The following is a 16,788-nucleotide window of genomic DNA, read 5'->3' as shown; positions in this document are numbered from 1 at the left end:
TATATATATGGGGAGTATAGGCAACAACACATCCGCCACACTGACCATCAACAACATCAACACCCTCAGGGGTGTGTGCTTAGTCCCCTCCTGTTCACCCATGACTGCATGGCCTCGCACGACTCCAACACCACCATTACGTTTGCTGATGACACGACGATGATAGGACAATTATGAGACAGCCTATAGGTAGGAGGTCAGAGACCTGGCAGTGTGGTGCCAGGTCAACAACCTCTCCCTCAGCGTCAGCAAGATGAAGGAGCTGATCGTGGACTACAGGAAACGGAGGGCCGAGCACGCTCCCATTCACATCGACAGGGCTGTAGTGGAGTGGGTTGAGATCTTCAAGTTCCTTGCGGTGTCCACATCACTAAGGATGTGGCCACATCAAAAGTCATGTGGACAAAGTCCAAACTATCAAAAGTCCAAACACACCAACAGAGTCGTGAAGAGGGAATGACTACGCTTCTTCCCCCTCAGGAGGCTAAAAAGATTTGGCATGGGCCCTTAGATCATCCAAATGTTCTACAGCTGCACCATTGAGAGCATCTTGACTGGCTGCATCACCGTTTGGTATGGCAACTGCTCGGCCTCTGACCGCCAGGCACTACAGAGGGTAGTGCATACGGCCCAGTACATCACTGGGGCAAAGCTCCCTGCCATCCAGGACCTTTTTACCAGGCGGTGTCAGAGGAAGGCCCTAGAAATTGTCAAAGACTTCAGCCATCCAAGTCATAGACCGTTCTCTCTGCTACCTTATGGCAAGTGGTACTGGAGCGCCAAGTCTGGGACCAAAAGGCTCCTGAACTACTTCTACCCCCTAAGCCGTAAGACTGCTAAACAGTTAATCAAATGACTACCCTGACTATTTGCAGTGACCCCCTTAATATTTGCACTGACTCTCTTGCACCGGATCTATGCAGACTCATTGGACTCTCCCCACAAACTCCCACATACTACACTGACACTCCAACACACACATAGCCTACATATGACTACATACGCTCATACACATAAAACACACACACATGCATTTTATGCCACACACACACACACAAACACACACTTTCAGACTCTTCACATACGCTGCTGCTATTGTTTATTATCTATCCTGATTCCCTAGTCACTTTTACCCTGACCTACATGTACATATTACATCAATTACCTTAACAACCTCGTACCTCTGCACATTGACTCTGTACTGGTACTCCTTGTATATAATCTCGTTATTGTATTGTGTTACCATTCCTTTTGGACAATTTTTCTTACTTTTTAACTTTGCATTGTTGTGAAAGGGTTCATAAGTAAGCATTCCACAGTAAAATCTACACCTGTTGTATTCGGGGCATGTGAGAAATAAAATGTGATTTTATTTGGATTTTATTTGAAACCCATTGAAGAGGGCCATCCATAAGAGCAGAGTAAGGATATCAAGGACCTGGAAGATTATATATGGAGGAATGGTCTAAGACCCCTACCAATGTGTTCTCCAATCTCATAAAACATTCTAGAAAAAGGCTCAGTGTCATTATCCTTGCAAGAGGAGGGAGGGTGCTAGAGTATTGAAAAAAGGGGTGGCAATAAAAAGGGGTGGCAATAGTATTTTATGCTCATCGGTATTAAGGGTGCCAATAATTAATGACCTGACTGTACACATACTTTATGCAGACTACAATACAAGCAGAGTTGTGGGTCTTTAGGTGTAGGATACTATGTTGGTAGAATTTTTTAAATAATGTTAATGCTTTTTACAATGACTATCGTAGATCTGACCTGGTTATTTTTCAATAGCAACCAACACTGAACGTGCCTCATAGCGTATTCTTCCTTTGTAAGATTTCTAGGGGTCTTCTCCCCTGCAAGCAAACACCCCCAATACAATGAGGTGTCAGAGCATTTTATGTTTTTTAAGAGAGCACATACAATACACTGAAACAACATCAAAGTAGTGCAATATAATTAATTCCTTATCAGAGTGGTCAATGTCATTTGATCTGGCTGACTGAAAACAAGAAAGACTCAGAGAGCAGACCAGCTGTACAGCTTGACGAGGAGTTTTATTTTATCTCTGAACAGTGTGTGTGTGTGTGTGACAGAGGTGTTGAGCTGGAAAGCAGAGGAGTTCCCCCTCTGTGCCCTGACCCCAGCGGACGAGTCCACACACCACCCTCCAACATCAACATTCAACAAGTAATCAATTCATGCCTCTGACAATGTTGCTGTAATGTTGCCCAGATGTTTTAAGACAGTCTCCTCAGATCCCAATGACATACAAGCTTGCAGAGCCAATACAATGCACATAACCTACTTTTGATCTGAAATCACAGATAAACCAAGTGAAAATAGGTTGTTTATTTTTGCCTCCACATAAAACTGTTGTGCATGAATAAATATAAAAGTAAAATAAATATAAAACAAATATGTATACACAATATAGCCTATTAAATTGAATAGAACTTGAACTTTAAACCCTTTTTCACCCACACTGGCCAGCAGAATTCAGGCTCTCTTTTGACACAAAATAAGAAAATAAATGCATAATGTTTAAGTATAATAATCTTTTTGGGCACTGATTGTCATCTGTTCTCTATTTGATATTTGTCCTTTACATACATAACCTACTCTCATTTTTAAAAAACATAATATAAGCTTTCAATAACATTTCTTAGTTACTACTCACATATTTTTCATTGCACGTACAGTATGGGAGCGAGACGTTGCCAAAGACTAAAACAACAAAGGACAATTCAACTTGATTTTCAGATCTAGTCTTGTCTTATCACCTTTTCTATAACCGTATTTTGGATCAATTCAGTTATATTGATTGATACACATAATCAATACATAACAACAACAACAAAAGTCAAGTTCACTTGCACATACTGTATGCAGCACTGATCCTTTACCTTGGATGAGCTTCAAACTATCTACATTGTGTTTTCTATATTTTAAATAAGATGTATTTATTTTATTCAATTTTTTCAAGTATTTATTGTTATTCTGCTAGCAAACTGATTCATTCTTTCATTTTCCTTATGTAGCTATATCTACCATATAATGTTGTGTTTACACAGTCATCATCACATGTTTTTCCTAACACTTCTCAACAGCTAAGTATCTTACAAAGAGGAATCTAAAACAGCACTTTTAACAGCACAAAATCACAGTACCGGAATGTACAGTCCAGAAAACCATGCAAGCACATACACATCACTATCAATCACACAAATACACACGCACTTCTGCAAACCCAAACTTTCATAAAACACACTCAGTGGCATACTTACATGAACACACACACAATGAGGTTACAGTACAACAGCACACACTGTCCTAAGCTAACAGCCCATAGGTACAAAGTGTTTAGGATGGCTCATTGGAGGTCACACGCTAACAATTCAACACATCACTACTAGTGACAGAACAGTGTCTGCTAATCACCATCACCCAAAGGGAAAAAGGGAGAGAGGGGACATAAGAGAGACAGAGAGACAGATAGAGATGGGGAGGGAAGGAAAGAGGACACCTGGGAACATCAGTAACCTGAAGGTGAACATTGCCATTTTTTACCTTATTTTTTCATCATGGCATTTAAGTGACCCACGCGGTCAGGCCTCAGGATAGTTTTACAAAGACCTGCCGCTCAGAGGTGCGCTCACAACTCACAAGGGGTTGCACATACTGTGGAACCAAATGGTTTTGTCCATGGTAACCTGGTCCCTTAGAGAATGTATGTAGCAGTAGACACAATGCTGTATTAAAATGTAGGACAGGACCTGCTAAAGCAAATAGGGATTATTCCTATTTGCGAGGAATGTTCCCTTTGGGAGTCAAACCAATCGTTTACCTCATCGGGAGACAGCATTTCCTCATGCTCACACACATGCTGATCTGCTGACTAAGCCACCAGGGCTGATATAGAGGGGGAAATATTATGCTGCTTCAAAATATCTGTGAAACTGCCGCCGATATGGACCCGAAATGCATTTGGCAGCAATTTCCCTCTGCCTGGGATTTGGTAATGATTTGCCAAGTAAGAACCAATTGAAATCAGCCAAAAGCTCCCTGTATGTTCTATGCCTGAGAGGGAAGAGTGACAGAGTGAGGAATGAGAGAACCTACAGGGAGATAAACACTTGAAAACCGCTTAAGAAAAATCACACAAGATAAAGTAGTCTTCCTGCACCTGAAGCCTAACCCCAGTTCTGAAACAAATGGCATCCGCAAATGTACATTTTCAATAAAGAAAACATACAATACACTACAGTGCATCATGTATAAAGAAACCACACATAGTTGGTAATGTGAGAGCAGGATAACAGGGGCTCCATCACAACCCTGTATTTCCAGCCTCAGCTGAGACCTTCTCCCGATCCGTACCCTCTGGGGCATTGCCAGAGGCAGAGCCATCAGTGGTGTTCTGGGCCAAGCCAGGCTGCAGCTTGAGGCCCTTCATTTCGGGCAGAGCAGGGCTGCCACTGCGGCTGTGGCTGGGACTGCGGCTTTGGCTGTGTCGTGTTCTGTGCTTCTTTTTCCGGGGGCTGGGACTGCGGGATTTGGTCTTCACACCGACCACTGTGCTGTCGTCCTCAGAGGTGAAGTCAGAACTGTCGTCAGAGGGGCTACCGGCGGGGCTGGAGGTGGGCAGCTGGATCTGCAGAGGAGAGAGAGAAGAGGGAGGTGGAGGAGGAAGAGAGAGAAAGAAGAGACGATCAAGAAAATAAGAGCATAGGGGAGTAGCATAGGAAAAGGGTGTAGATCAAAATTAAGAAGAGGACGAGGGGGGGGGGGGATGGAAGAACCAAAGGAGAGTTAAATTACCAATCCCATCATAGTCCAGTGCTCCCATTATACCTCAACATTTGATATATTTACCCTAAAACCAGAGCATCATTGTAGGTACCTGAAAAGGTTCTGTCACACCCACGAGGGTGCTCGTGTTGTTGCTATAGTAACACAAAATGAAGTCTCCTGAGCCCTTGGGCAATTCTTCCTCGGTAAAGGTCACCTGCAGAGGTAAAGACAGGAAGACAGGGAGAGAAGAGTCAAAACAAACAAAGATACCATGACAAGGTTCTCCAGTTCATTTATGTGTTTCATATTATACAGTTGAAGACGGAAGTTAACATACACCTTAGCCAAATACATTTAAACTCAGTTTCACAATTACTGACATTTAATCCTTGTAAAAATTCCCTGTCTTAGGTCAGTTAGGATCACCACTTTATTTTAAGAATGTGAAACGTCAGAATAATAGTAGAGAATTATATATTTCAGCTTTTATTTCTTTCATCACATTCCCAGTGGGTCAGAAGTTTACTCAATTAGTATTTGGTAGCATTGCCTTTAAATTGTTTAACTTGGGTCAAACGTTTTGGGTAGCCTTCCACAAGCTTTCCACAATAAGTAGGGTGAATTTTGGCCCATTCCTCCTGACAGAGCTGGTGTAACTAAGTCAGGTGTGTAAGCCTCCTTGCTCACACAAGCTTTTTCAGTTCTGCCCACACATTTTCTATGGGATTGAGGTCAGGGCTTTGTATTGGAGTGGCCATCACCTTGACTTTGTTGTCCTTACGCCATTTTGCCACAACTTTGGAAGTATGCTTGGGGTCATTGTCCATGTGGAAGACCCATTTGCGACCAAGCTTTAACTTCCTGACTGATGTCTTGAGATGTTGCTTCAATATATCCACATAATTTTATTTCCTCATAATGCCATCTATTTTGTGAAGTGCACCAGTCCCTCCTGTAGCAAAGCACCCCCACAACATGATGCTGCCATCCCCCGTGCTTCACGGTTGGAATGGTGTTCTTCGGGTTGCAAGCCGCCCCCTTTTTCCTCCAAACATAACTATGGTCATTATGGCCAAACAGTTCTATTTTTGTTTCATCAGACCAGAGGACATTTCTCCAAAAAGTACAATCTTTGTCCCCATGTGCAGTTGCAAACCGTAGTCATGCTTTTTTATGGCGGTTTTGGAGCAGTTGCTTCTTCCTTGCTGAGTGGCCTTTCAGGTTATGTCGATATAGGACTTGTTTTACTGTGGATATAGATACTTTTGTACCCGTTTCCTCCAGCATCTTCACAAAGTCCTTTGCTGTTGTTCTGGAATTGATTTTCACTTTTCACACCAAAGTACGTCCATCTCTAGGAAACAGAACGCGTCTCCTTCCTGAGCGGTATGATGGCTGCGTGGTCCCATGGTGTTTATACTTGCGTACTATTGTTTGTACAAATGAAGGTGGTACCTTCAGGCTTCAGGCGTTTGGAAATTGCTCCCAAGGATGAACCAGACTTGTGGAGGTCTACAATTTTTTTTCTGAGGTCTTGGCTGATTTCTTTTGATTTTCCCATGATGTCAAGCAAAGAGGCACTGGGTTTGAAGGTAGGCTAAAGCCATGACATAATTTTCTGGAATTTTCCAAGCTGTTTAAAGGCACAGTCAACTTAGTTTATGTAAACTTCTGACCCACTGGAATTGTGATACAGTGAAATAATCTGTCTGTAAAAAACTGTTGGGAAAATTACTTGTGTCATGCACAAAGTAGATGTCCTAACTGACTTGCCAAAACTATAGTTTGTTAACAATACATTTGTGGAGTGGTTTAAAAACAAGTTTTAATGACTCCAACCTAAGTGTATGTAAACTTCAGACTTCAACTGTATATATATTATACACATATTATATATTAAAAGTCGCCCTTACCTCGTGTTCTACTCTATGGTAATCTGCCTCCTCCTGCTTGGCCCATACATAGCCTACATAGTCCTTATGGTGTTTGAATCCCACCTGGGGAGGCAAAGGCAACACCAATTCTTGATTTAAAAAACTTAATGTCTTAGCTAATTATTACTTTATCAATAAACATTATCTGGGATACTTCAAACTTCGTTAAACATTGAAATCAGCACTAGAAGGTTAAGAGGAAGAGTGAGTACCTTGTACAGTCCAATCCAGTCCCAGGAGCTGCGTGCGAAATTAGGTGCAGCTTTGAATGTGCACGTGGCGTCTGCAATGCTGTTCCACTCATCCTCCACCATGATTGTCACCAGTGGCATGTCCACCTTATAGGGGAACTACACACAGCATTCTGGACATCAATATCATCATGGTATACAATCATTAGAACACAACATCAACATCTCTCTGCGATAACACAGCATCAACATACTGTCTGTATCTGTATCTGTTACTACCATGGTTATCCCAGTTTATTACAGGTTTCGGGCACAGTTATGTGCATGTCACAGCTCAGGTGACAAGTAGGACGTGTGGGGGAAAGAGAGGGAGAGAGGCTGTGTCTCACCTGGAGGGTGAAGATGGAAGAGACAGGCTTGTGGTCGCTGACCATGTACTCCATGTGGCTGCGGTAGAAGTGCTGGGTGACCTTGGTCCCGCTGCTCAATCCTGACACAGAGCCTCTCTTCTTAGCATTAGGGGCCTGCCCAAAGGGAGCTGTGGCCCTCAGACGCCACAGGATCCTGTCTGTCCACGCAGGCTTACGCTTCTTCCCACTGAGAGAGAGAGAAAGATAGAGAGAGCAGGGAGGGTAAGAACTGTGACGATCAGAACACTCATCTCATTAAATTTTTAATTCAAAGAGCTGCAAGGTGGACCCCCCATGTCACCACAAACCTTGTATCATATGTATCTGTCCCCACGTCAAACTTGTAAGTGGGAGGGAATTTGAGAGGTCCCTCCAGAAAGCCCACCAGCACCGTCTCGCTGTCTTTGGCCATGTTCAGCTGTAGAATGGGGGATAACAATTAATAATGTTAAATGAAGTGTCTCTGTTATTTTGGTCTCTGTAGGCCCTCTAGTGGCATCGTCTATGCATTACAAGCTCCGTTAAAGACCGTGTAATGGGCCTTTATCTTGAACAGGCATCTCACCTGGTCTTTCTCCCACAGCATGGTGAGTTTGTTGTTATCAATGGCTGTTTTCACTGCCGGAATCTCCAGTTCATCAATGCGGAAATTCAGATCTCCAAACCAGAACACCACACTGTGGAGGAGGAGAATAGTATGGAGTGGATTTAGGACAGAGCGGAACTGCAAAGACGCCTTTTTAATGATAAGGTATGTCCTCTAGATCACACAAAATATATTGTTTAGGTATATTGATGGCAAAATGAGGTACTTCTTTTAGTGTAACAGTAACTATACCCTCTATATCTTTGCTGGATAAAAGGGAGATGGACCGCTCTGAGCATGCTTTCTTATGTGTTTGTTTATTTGTGCAAGTGCCTGGATGGAAACTTAAGTGGGTGGGTGTGCGCGTTCATGTGTAGAGTGACTAACTCGTGGTCGAGCACCCCTGTGGCAGCCTGGCCTTCAAACTGCTGCTGCTGCAGGATGCTCTCAAAGTCCTCCATACGCTGCTCAGAGTTCTCCATGTGGGCCGGCAGGTGGCAGTTCAGAAAACAGATGGTGTGACCAAACACAGACATGCGCACACTCACACCCCCTTTATTACCCTAGAACAAGAATAGAGAAAGGAGAAGGGGAGAAAGAATAAAGGAAGGGGTAGAGTGAGAGAAAAAAGAGAGAAACAGAATAAGGTTGAAGATTGGGGACAGGCGCAGAAGAATGGCAGGATTAGTATGATGGGATAAAACATTCAATTTGCAAACTGAGAGAATAAATAGTATGAATAGTAGCCTAGCCTATGAAATACAACCCCTGGTGCGTAAACACATCTGAGGGCAGGAAGTTTGCGGATACATTTATGACTAGTGAATGACATGATCAATATTTCACGTGCAGCGATCTGTGTGAATGGAGGCAGGATGGAGCCGTGTGGTTCCTCCTGCTGCTCTCCCTCTACAGCTCTGACCTACTAAAATACAAGAGATGACACAGCAGAGGGAGACCTGCAGAATGTGCTGATGCTTATCTGAGTTCATACAGGGAAGGCAATAGAGACTTCACTGTGCATTACTACATGGAACTCTATGTATCTCTCAGTAAGACAGGCAGACAGATCCCCCTGCCTGAACACTTTGATGAACTGCATGGGATTTCATTAGCCTTAAAGGGTACACTGATTATTTTAACTTCTTAAAGAGTAGATATGTAAACATTAGAAAACACGTTTTATTATATCTAAATATATTATCTGAGGAGTGTTTAATGCTTTGAACCATAAAAACATTATTTTTCGAAACACTAAAGCACCACCTTGTGGACATCAGAGGTATGGAGGGAGCACAGATACAAGCTTTGGGTACAGCCTGCCCCCCAAAACCCTTCCTGCTAAACCCTTCCTACTAATTGATGAACAGTAAGGGAAACAAAGAGGCCAACAGAAGCAAACCTGGAGGCAGGTCATTTTTCATCATTAGCACTGTCTGGCTGTCCTTAGACAGGCTGTGTGGAGGTTTTAAGGGTGGGCCAGTTCTGAATGTGAACTTCAGTAATGCTGGCATGCCATTTTACTCTATCTAGCCTAGAGTGTTGAGTCTTCATTGGTGTGGCTGTTTGACTGTGGTTCTCTATCAGTTGGGTCATTTAGGTGTGCTTCTCTGTCACTTGGTCAGTAGGATGGGTCCGTTCTGTCAGTTGGTTGTGGTTCTCCGCCAGTTGGTCAGTTGGTCAGTTGGATGAGGTCTCAACAGGCAGTTGTCTCACCCAGTAGCCCCCCAGGCCAGTGCGGGTGGTCTCTGTCTGCACCCCTCGGAGGAAAGGGAGGTGGTAGTACTTAGCAAACACCAGCAGCAACACCCCTTGCATCCGCTGGGATGTCACCTGAGAGAGGGACCAACAGAGAGGGAGAGAGGAGGGGCAGAGAGGGAGAGAGACAGAGAGACCGAGAGACAGAGAGAGAGAGAAAATATTAGTGATGGTGGTGGTAATTTGTGTCCTGCTACCATTCAATGGATAATTACTACTGTAATCTACACTCAGTTGCCAGTTTATTAAGTACACCACCACGTTCACGAAAATGGTTCGCTCCTATAGACACGTGGCCTTGGCTTGCAGGCAGACAGGCATCCAGGCAGTTACTGTTCGATTGAACGTTAAAATGGGCAAAACGAGTGACCTAAGCGATGTTGAGCATGGTCGCATGCTCAACGTCGCATGACAAGGAACTCGTCGTTCCTTGTCATGGATGGGCTATTGCAGCTGCGTTTCACTCCTATCAGCTAAAAACAACAAGAAGCGGCTCCAGTGGGCACGTGATCACCAACACTGGAAAATTGAGGAGTGGAAAAACATTGCCTTGTCCGACGAATCACGGTTCCTGTTGCTGATGTCAGAGTCAGAATTTGACGTACGCAGCATCAGTCCATGACTCCATCCTGCCTGGTGTCAACGGTACAGGCTGGTGGCGGTGGTGTAATGGCGTGGGGAATGTTTTCCTAGTACATGTTAGGTCCTTTGATACCAATTGAGCAATGTTTGAACGCCACACCTTGTAGAATCCATGCCCGAAAAATTCAGGCTGTTCTAGAGCCAAAGGGTCCGACCCGGGAACTAGATAGGTGTACCTAATAAATTGGCCACTGAGTTTATATACGCAACCTCTCTATGCTGTCTGTCTGAAGCCTGCTAACTGTATGCCTTTCCGTCTCTGTGTACCAGTGATGTCTCTCTTTCCTCCTCTCTCTCTCCTCACATTTGTATTGTGCCCTGCAGGATCCAGTGGCCCAGCTCTTCCTCTGTTTTCCTCTGTTTTGCAAGCAGTGAACATAAAGGAGGCCATAGCCAGCAGTCTAACGTCTCTGTCTAAACAGTAAATGTGAGGGAAAAACATGGTGCCTGATTTTGCAATACTGCACTGTGGAATACATGTTACAGCAGTACACAGTAGGTATGTACTCACAATGATCACATTGAGCCTCCCAGCCTGCACTTGTATTTCATTAGTCTAGACTCTAGGTAATAAAGTGATTTATTCACTATCTATTAACAGATCCATGGACAATGCAATCTATCTCAGTGCACACCTTCCTATCCCACCTGGACAAGAGGAATACCTATGTAAAAATGCCTTTCATCAACTACAGCTCAGCCTTCAACAACATAGTGCCCTCCAAGCTCATCACTAAAATGCTCAGGGCCCTGGGTCTGAACCCCTCTTTGTGCAGCTGGGTCCTGGACTTCCTGATGGGCCCGACCCCAAGTGGTGAAGGTAGGCAACAACACCTCCGCCACACTGATCCTCAACAAGAGGGGCCCCACAGGCTCAGCCGCCTCCTGTACTCCCTGTTCACCCATGACTACGTGGCTATGTGTGTCTCCAACTCAATCATCAAGTCAGCTGACGACACAACAGTGGTGGGCCTGATTACCAACATCGACGATACAGTCTACAAGGAGGAGCTGAGTGCCTTGGTGGGAAAAAAATCTCTCCCTCAACATCAATTAAACAAAGGAGCTGATCGTGGACTACAGGAAACAGCAGAGAGAGCACACACCCATCCACATCGAAGGGGTCGCAGTGGAGAGGGTCAAAAGCTTAAAGTTCCTTGGCGTGCACATCACTCAATGGTCTGTTCACACAGACAGTGTGGTGAAGAAGGCGCAACAGCCCCTCTTCAACCTCAGGAGGCTGAAGAAATTTGTCTTGGTCCCTAAGAACCTCACAAACTTCTACAGATGCAGCATTGAGAACATCCTGTTGGGCTGTAACACCACATAACATGGCAATTGCACCATCCACAACTGCAGGCTCTCCAGAGGGGGTTGGGGTCAGCCCAACACATGTGCTCCTAGACCTTATTGCTGCTTTTGATACCATCGATCACCACATTCTTTTGGAGAGATTGGAAACCCAAATTGGTCTACACGGACAAGTTCTGGCCTGGTTTAGATCTTATCTGTCGGAAAGATATCAGTTTATATCTGTGAATGGTTTGTCCTCTGACAAATCAACTGTAAATTTCGGTGTTCCTCAAGGTTCCGTTTTAGGACCACTATTGTTTTCAATATATATTTTACCTCTTGGGGATGTCATTCGAAAACATAATGTTAACTTTCACTGCTATGCGGATGACACAGCTGTACATTTCAAAATTGCCCTCGCTAGAAGCCTGTGTTTCAGACATAAGGAAGTGGATGGCTGCAAACTTTCTACTTTTAAACTCGGACAAAACAGAGATGCTTGTTCTAGGTCCCAAGAAACAAAGAGATATTCTGTTGAATCTGACAATTAATCTTGATGGTTGTACAGTCGTCTCAAATAAAACTGTGAAGGACCTCGGCGTTACTCTGGACCCTGATCTCTCTTTTGACGAACATATCATGACTGTTTCAAGGACAGCTTTTTTCCATCTACGTAACATTGCAAAAATCAGAAACTTTCTGTCCAAAAATGATGCAGAAAAATGAATCCATGCTTTTGTTACTTCTAGGTTAGACTACGGCAATGCTCTACTTTCCGGCTACCCGGATAAAGCACAAAGTAAACTTCAGTTAGTGCTAAATACGGCAGCTAGAATCCTGACTAGAAGTAAAAAATGTGATCATATTACTCCAGTTCTAGCCTCCCTACACTGGCTTCCTGTTAAAACCTCTACCAAGCACATACCCCGGATTCGGGAGCACCCCCAACCCCCCCCACACTGATTAGCATCGCTAGCATAGCGTCACAATTAAATAGTAGCATCTAAATATCATTAAATCACAAGTCCAAGACACCTAATGAAAGACACAGATCTTGTGAATAAAGCCACCATTTCAGATTTTTCAAATGTTTTACAGGGAAGACACAATATGTAAATCTATTAGCTAAACACGTTAGCAAAAGACACAATTTTTTTACTCCACAACAGTTTTTTCCTGCGTCAGTAGCTATCACTAATTCGACTAAATGAAAATATATATAGCCACTAACCAAGAAACAAATTCATAAGATGACAGTCTGATAACATATTTATGGTATAGCATAGTTTTTTTTTGAAAAATGTGCATTTTTCCAGGTATAAATCACAGTTCTACATTGCAGCTGCAATCTGAAATAATGCCGATGCAGCCAGAACAATTACAGAGACCAACGTCATATAACTAATTACTTGTCTTAAAACATTTCAGAAAAAATACACAGCGTACAGATATTGAAAGCCCAACATCTGGCAAAACTCCCGAAAAAATTCAAATAATCTGATTAAACTATATTGAAAAAACATACATTAAGATGATATGGTCACATGTATCAAACAAACTTCGAGACGGAGATAGTTTTCATCCTTAACGGCAGCAAAACAGAAGACAATCGCACCTGCAAATCCCGCGAATCAGAGAACCGGAAGTTGTTGGTCACGCCAAAGAAATAGGTCTTATTTCACGTCAGTACAAGATAAACAAAAAATTTCTCCTCTGGCGTCCTCTTGACACCCAGAGGAAGACGAATGAAGTGTGTTTCGGGTCATAGGTGGCGTGACCATATATAGGCAGAGCGTTGAAGCGAGCATACACATCTTGCATTCTTCTTCTTGATCAGGGAAAGTGCTGTCAAATGACTTGTGTTTCACTTAGAGACAAAATTGAAACGGTTTTTAGAAACTATAGATTGTTTTCTATCCAATGGTATTAATTATATGCATATAGTAGGAGCAATAATTGAATAAGAGGCAGTTTAATCTGTAGAGGAAATTATGCTAATGGTAAACAGCACCCCCTGTATTCTCAAGAGGTTTTAAGGCAAGGGCTGATTTCAAGGTTTTACTGCTAACCTACAAAGCATTACATGGGCTTGCTCCTACCTATCTTTCCGATTTGGTCCTGCCGTACATACCTAAACGTACGCTACGGTCACAAGACGCAGGTCTCCTAATTGTCCCTAGAATTTCTAAGCAAACAGCTGGAGGCAGGGCTTTCTCCTATAGAGCTCCATTTTTATGGAATGGTCTGCCTACCCATGTGAGAGACACAGACTCTGTCTCAACCTTTAAGTCTTTACTGAAGACTCATCTCTTCAGTGGGTCATATGATTGAGTGTAGTCTGGCCCAGGAGTGTGAAGGTGAATGGAAAGGCTATGGAGCAACGAACCGCCTTTGCTGTCTCTGCCTGGTCGGTTCCCCTCTCTCCACTGGGATTCTCTGCCTCTAACCCTATTACAGGAGGGTGTGTCACTTGAGTGGGTTGAGTAACTGACGTGATCTTCCTGTCTGGGTTGCCCCCCCCCCCCCCCCCCCCCTTGGGTTGTGCTGTGGCGGAGATCTTTATGGGCTATACTCGGCCTTGTCTCAGGATGGTACGTTGGTGGTTGAAGGTATCCCTCTAGTGGTGTGGGGGCTCTCTGATGTCCTGACTGGAGCAGGTTTTCATCAAGGATCGCTCTATACTTTGCTCCATTCATCTTTCCCTTGATCCTGACTAGTCTCCCAGTCCCTGCCGCTGAAAAAACATCTCCACAGCATGATGCTGCCACCACCATACTTCACCGTAAGGATGGTGCCAGATTCCCTCCAGATATGAAGCTTGGCATTCAGGCCAAAGACTTGAATGCCAAGTCTTAGAGAATCTTGTTTCTCATGGTCTGAGAGTCTTTAGGTGCCTTTTGGCAAATTCCAAGCGGGCTGTGTCATGAGAATTTTCAATCCCAATGATAATAACTATCAATCAATAGCTTTGACCAATCCCCGAGGGTTGTAAGACCATGGGTATAATAATAATTAGGCAAAGACTCAGCTTATGCACAAGGCTAGTACAGTTTATTCAGAGAACGTTCTAAAGTCAAGAATACAAAGACATCCATTTTATACCATCCTCCTTAATTACGCACATACTTCCACACAAACAGTAGACATCATACGCACATACATACACACAAACAGTAGGTGAGTTTTATCCTTCTCCATAGTTTTCACCACTGTGTATCACTACCCAGCCGACAGTTCCATTCCCTCGAGATTAGGGAAACCTTGAGAAGTACTCCCTGTCCTCATAAGTTTCTCAGAGTTCTAGCCAGGTCGGTTCAAACACAGTTTAATTGTTCTTCGGTATTTTCTTAGGCACACACACATTTCTCTCTCTCCCAGTCCAACCTAATTGGACTTATGTTTAATAATTTAATTATTCCTTATACATGCTACATAAACTATACTCCCTAATGGTTACGTTTCAGGGTAGAATTATTTAATCATTATCTTTAAACGTATAAATTATTTTATCAGCTGTCATGTGCCTTTTACTGAGGAGTGGCTTCCGTTTGGCCACTCTACCATAAAGACCTGATTGGTGGAGTGCACAAGTATTTCACTGTACCTGCGTTAACATCTGCAAATCGGTGTTTGCGACCAATAAACCTTGATTTGATTTTTAATAAAGGTATAGAAGGGGGAAATGAAGTACAGGTTTCCTAATGGAAACAAGCCAAAGGTACAAAATGGCATTTTTCACTCCAGAACAGAGATTACAGTAACGCTTCATCCTTCCCCTTCCTCAGTAAACACATTTGGGAGCGCTGCCTGGGCTGCCAAACCACATTTTGGGTTGATAATAGAAAATACATTACGGACCCCTAGGCATGTGTTTGTGTGAGTGTGTGTTTGAGTGTATGAGTGTGTGCCAAAACTCAACAGGGCAGTCCTGGAGTTTTGCAGTGGAAGTCAAGTGCAAATCCAGTTTACCGCTGGGGCGTAGCTCTGACGACCATAGGAATTTTCATGTACTCTTCATCTTTTATAAGCTTTGTCTTTATTTCCTTCTATATTACATTTTTGCCTGTGATTTGTCTCGGAAAAACAATGTTTGATACGTCCAACAAAATATCAATAGAGGTAGCCTAGGTAATAGTCTGTTTCTGTTCTCTTGCCAACTCATTATGGAATTGTCATGCCAAACAAAATGATAGCAATGGAGTTGGCAAGAACACAAATAGATATGGGACCAAGCTACAATAGAGGACAAAAACACCATAGTGCCTTCAAACACCATAGTCCCCTCAAAGCTCATCACTAAGCTAAGAACCCTGGGACTAAACACCTCCCTCTGCAACTGGATCCTGGACTTCCTGAAGGGCCGCCCCCAGGTGGTAAGGGTAGGCAACAACACCTCTGGCATGCTGATCCTCAACACGGGGACCCCTCAAGGGTGCGTGCTTAGTCCCCACCTGTACTCCCTGTTCACCCATGACTGCGTGGCCAAGCAGGACTCCAACACCATCATTAAGTTTTCCGACGACACAGCGGTGGTAAGCCTGATCACCAACAACAATGAGACAGCCTATAGGGAGGAGGTCAGAGATATGGAAGTGTGGTGCCAGGACAACAACCTCTCCCTCAATGTGATCAAGACAAAGGAGATGATCGTGGACTACAGGAAAAGGAGGGCCGAGCACACCCCCATTCTCATCGACGGGGCAGCAGTGGAGCAGGTTGAGAGCTTCAAGTTTCTTGGTGTCCACATCACCAACAAACTATCATGGTCCAAACACACCAAGACCATCGTGATGAGGGTACGACAACGCTTATTCCCCCTCAGGAAACTGAAAAGATTTGGCATAGATCTTCAGATTATCCAAAAGTTCAACAGCTGCACCATCTAGAGCATCCTGATTGGTTGCATCACCGCCTGGTATGGCAACTGTTCGGCCTCCGACCGCAAGGCGCTAGAGAGGGTAGTGTGTACAGCCCAGTACATCACTGGGGCCAAGCTTCCAGCCATCCAGGACCTCTATACCAGGCGCTGTCAGCGAAGGCCGTAAAAATTGCCAAAGACTCCAGCCACCCTAGTCATAGACTGTTCTCTCTGCCTCCGCATGGCAAGTGGTACCGGAGCGCCAAGTCTAGGTACAAAAGGCTTCTTAACAGCTTCTTCCACCAAGCCATAAGACTGCAGA

General features: G+C 43.9%; 1 protein-coding gene across 1 annotated transcript in view; it reads right to left on the bottom strand.

The window, feature by feature from the left end:
- Positions 1–2,038: 2,038 nt before the first annotated feature.
- Positions 2,039–16,788, bottom strand: part of LOC129853618 (phosphatidylinositol 4,5-bisphosphate 5-phosphatase A-like) — a 43,806-nt gene continuing 29,056 nt past the window's right edge. Inside the window, exons 5-13 of the mRNA XM_055919835.1 lie at positions 9,632–9,748; positions 8,303–8,478; positions 7,895–8,006; positions 7,638–7,747; positions 7,309–7,516; positions 6,941–7,078; positions 6,708–6,791; positions 4,904–5,008; positions 2,039–4,654 (exon numbers count right to left, since the gene is read on the bottom strand). Of these exons, the coding sequence (XP_055775810.1) occupies positions 4,331–4,654; positions 4,904–5,008; positions 6,708–6,791; positions 6,941–7,078; positions 7,309–7,516; positions 7,638–7,747; positions 7,895–8,006; positions 8,303–8,478; positions 9,632–9,748 (1,374 nt within the window). The 3' untranslated portion in view covers positions 2,039–4,330. The remainder of the gene's footprint in view (positions 4,655–4,903; positions 5,009–6,707; positions 6,792–6,940; positions 7,079–7,308; positions 7,517–7,637; positions 7,748–7,894; positions 8,007–8,302; positions 8,479–9,631; positions 9,749–16,788) is intronic.

The sequence above is a fragment of the Salvelinus fontinalis genome, chromosome 4 (assembly GCF_029448725.1).
Source record: "Salvelinus fontinalis isolate EN_2023a chromosome 4, ASM2944872v1, whole genome shotgun sequence".
Lineage (NCBI taxonomy): Eukaryota > Metazoa > Chordata > Actinopteri > Salmoniformes > Salmonidae > Salvelinus > Salvelinus fontinalis.
This window is presented reverse-complemented; position numbering and strand designations above follow the sequence as displayed.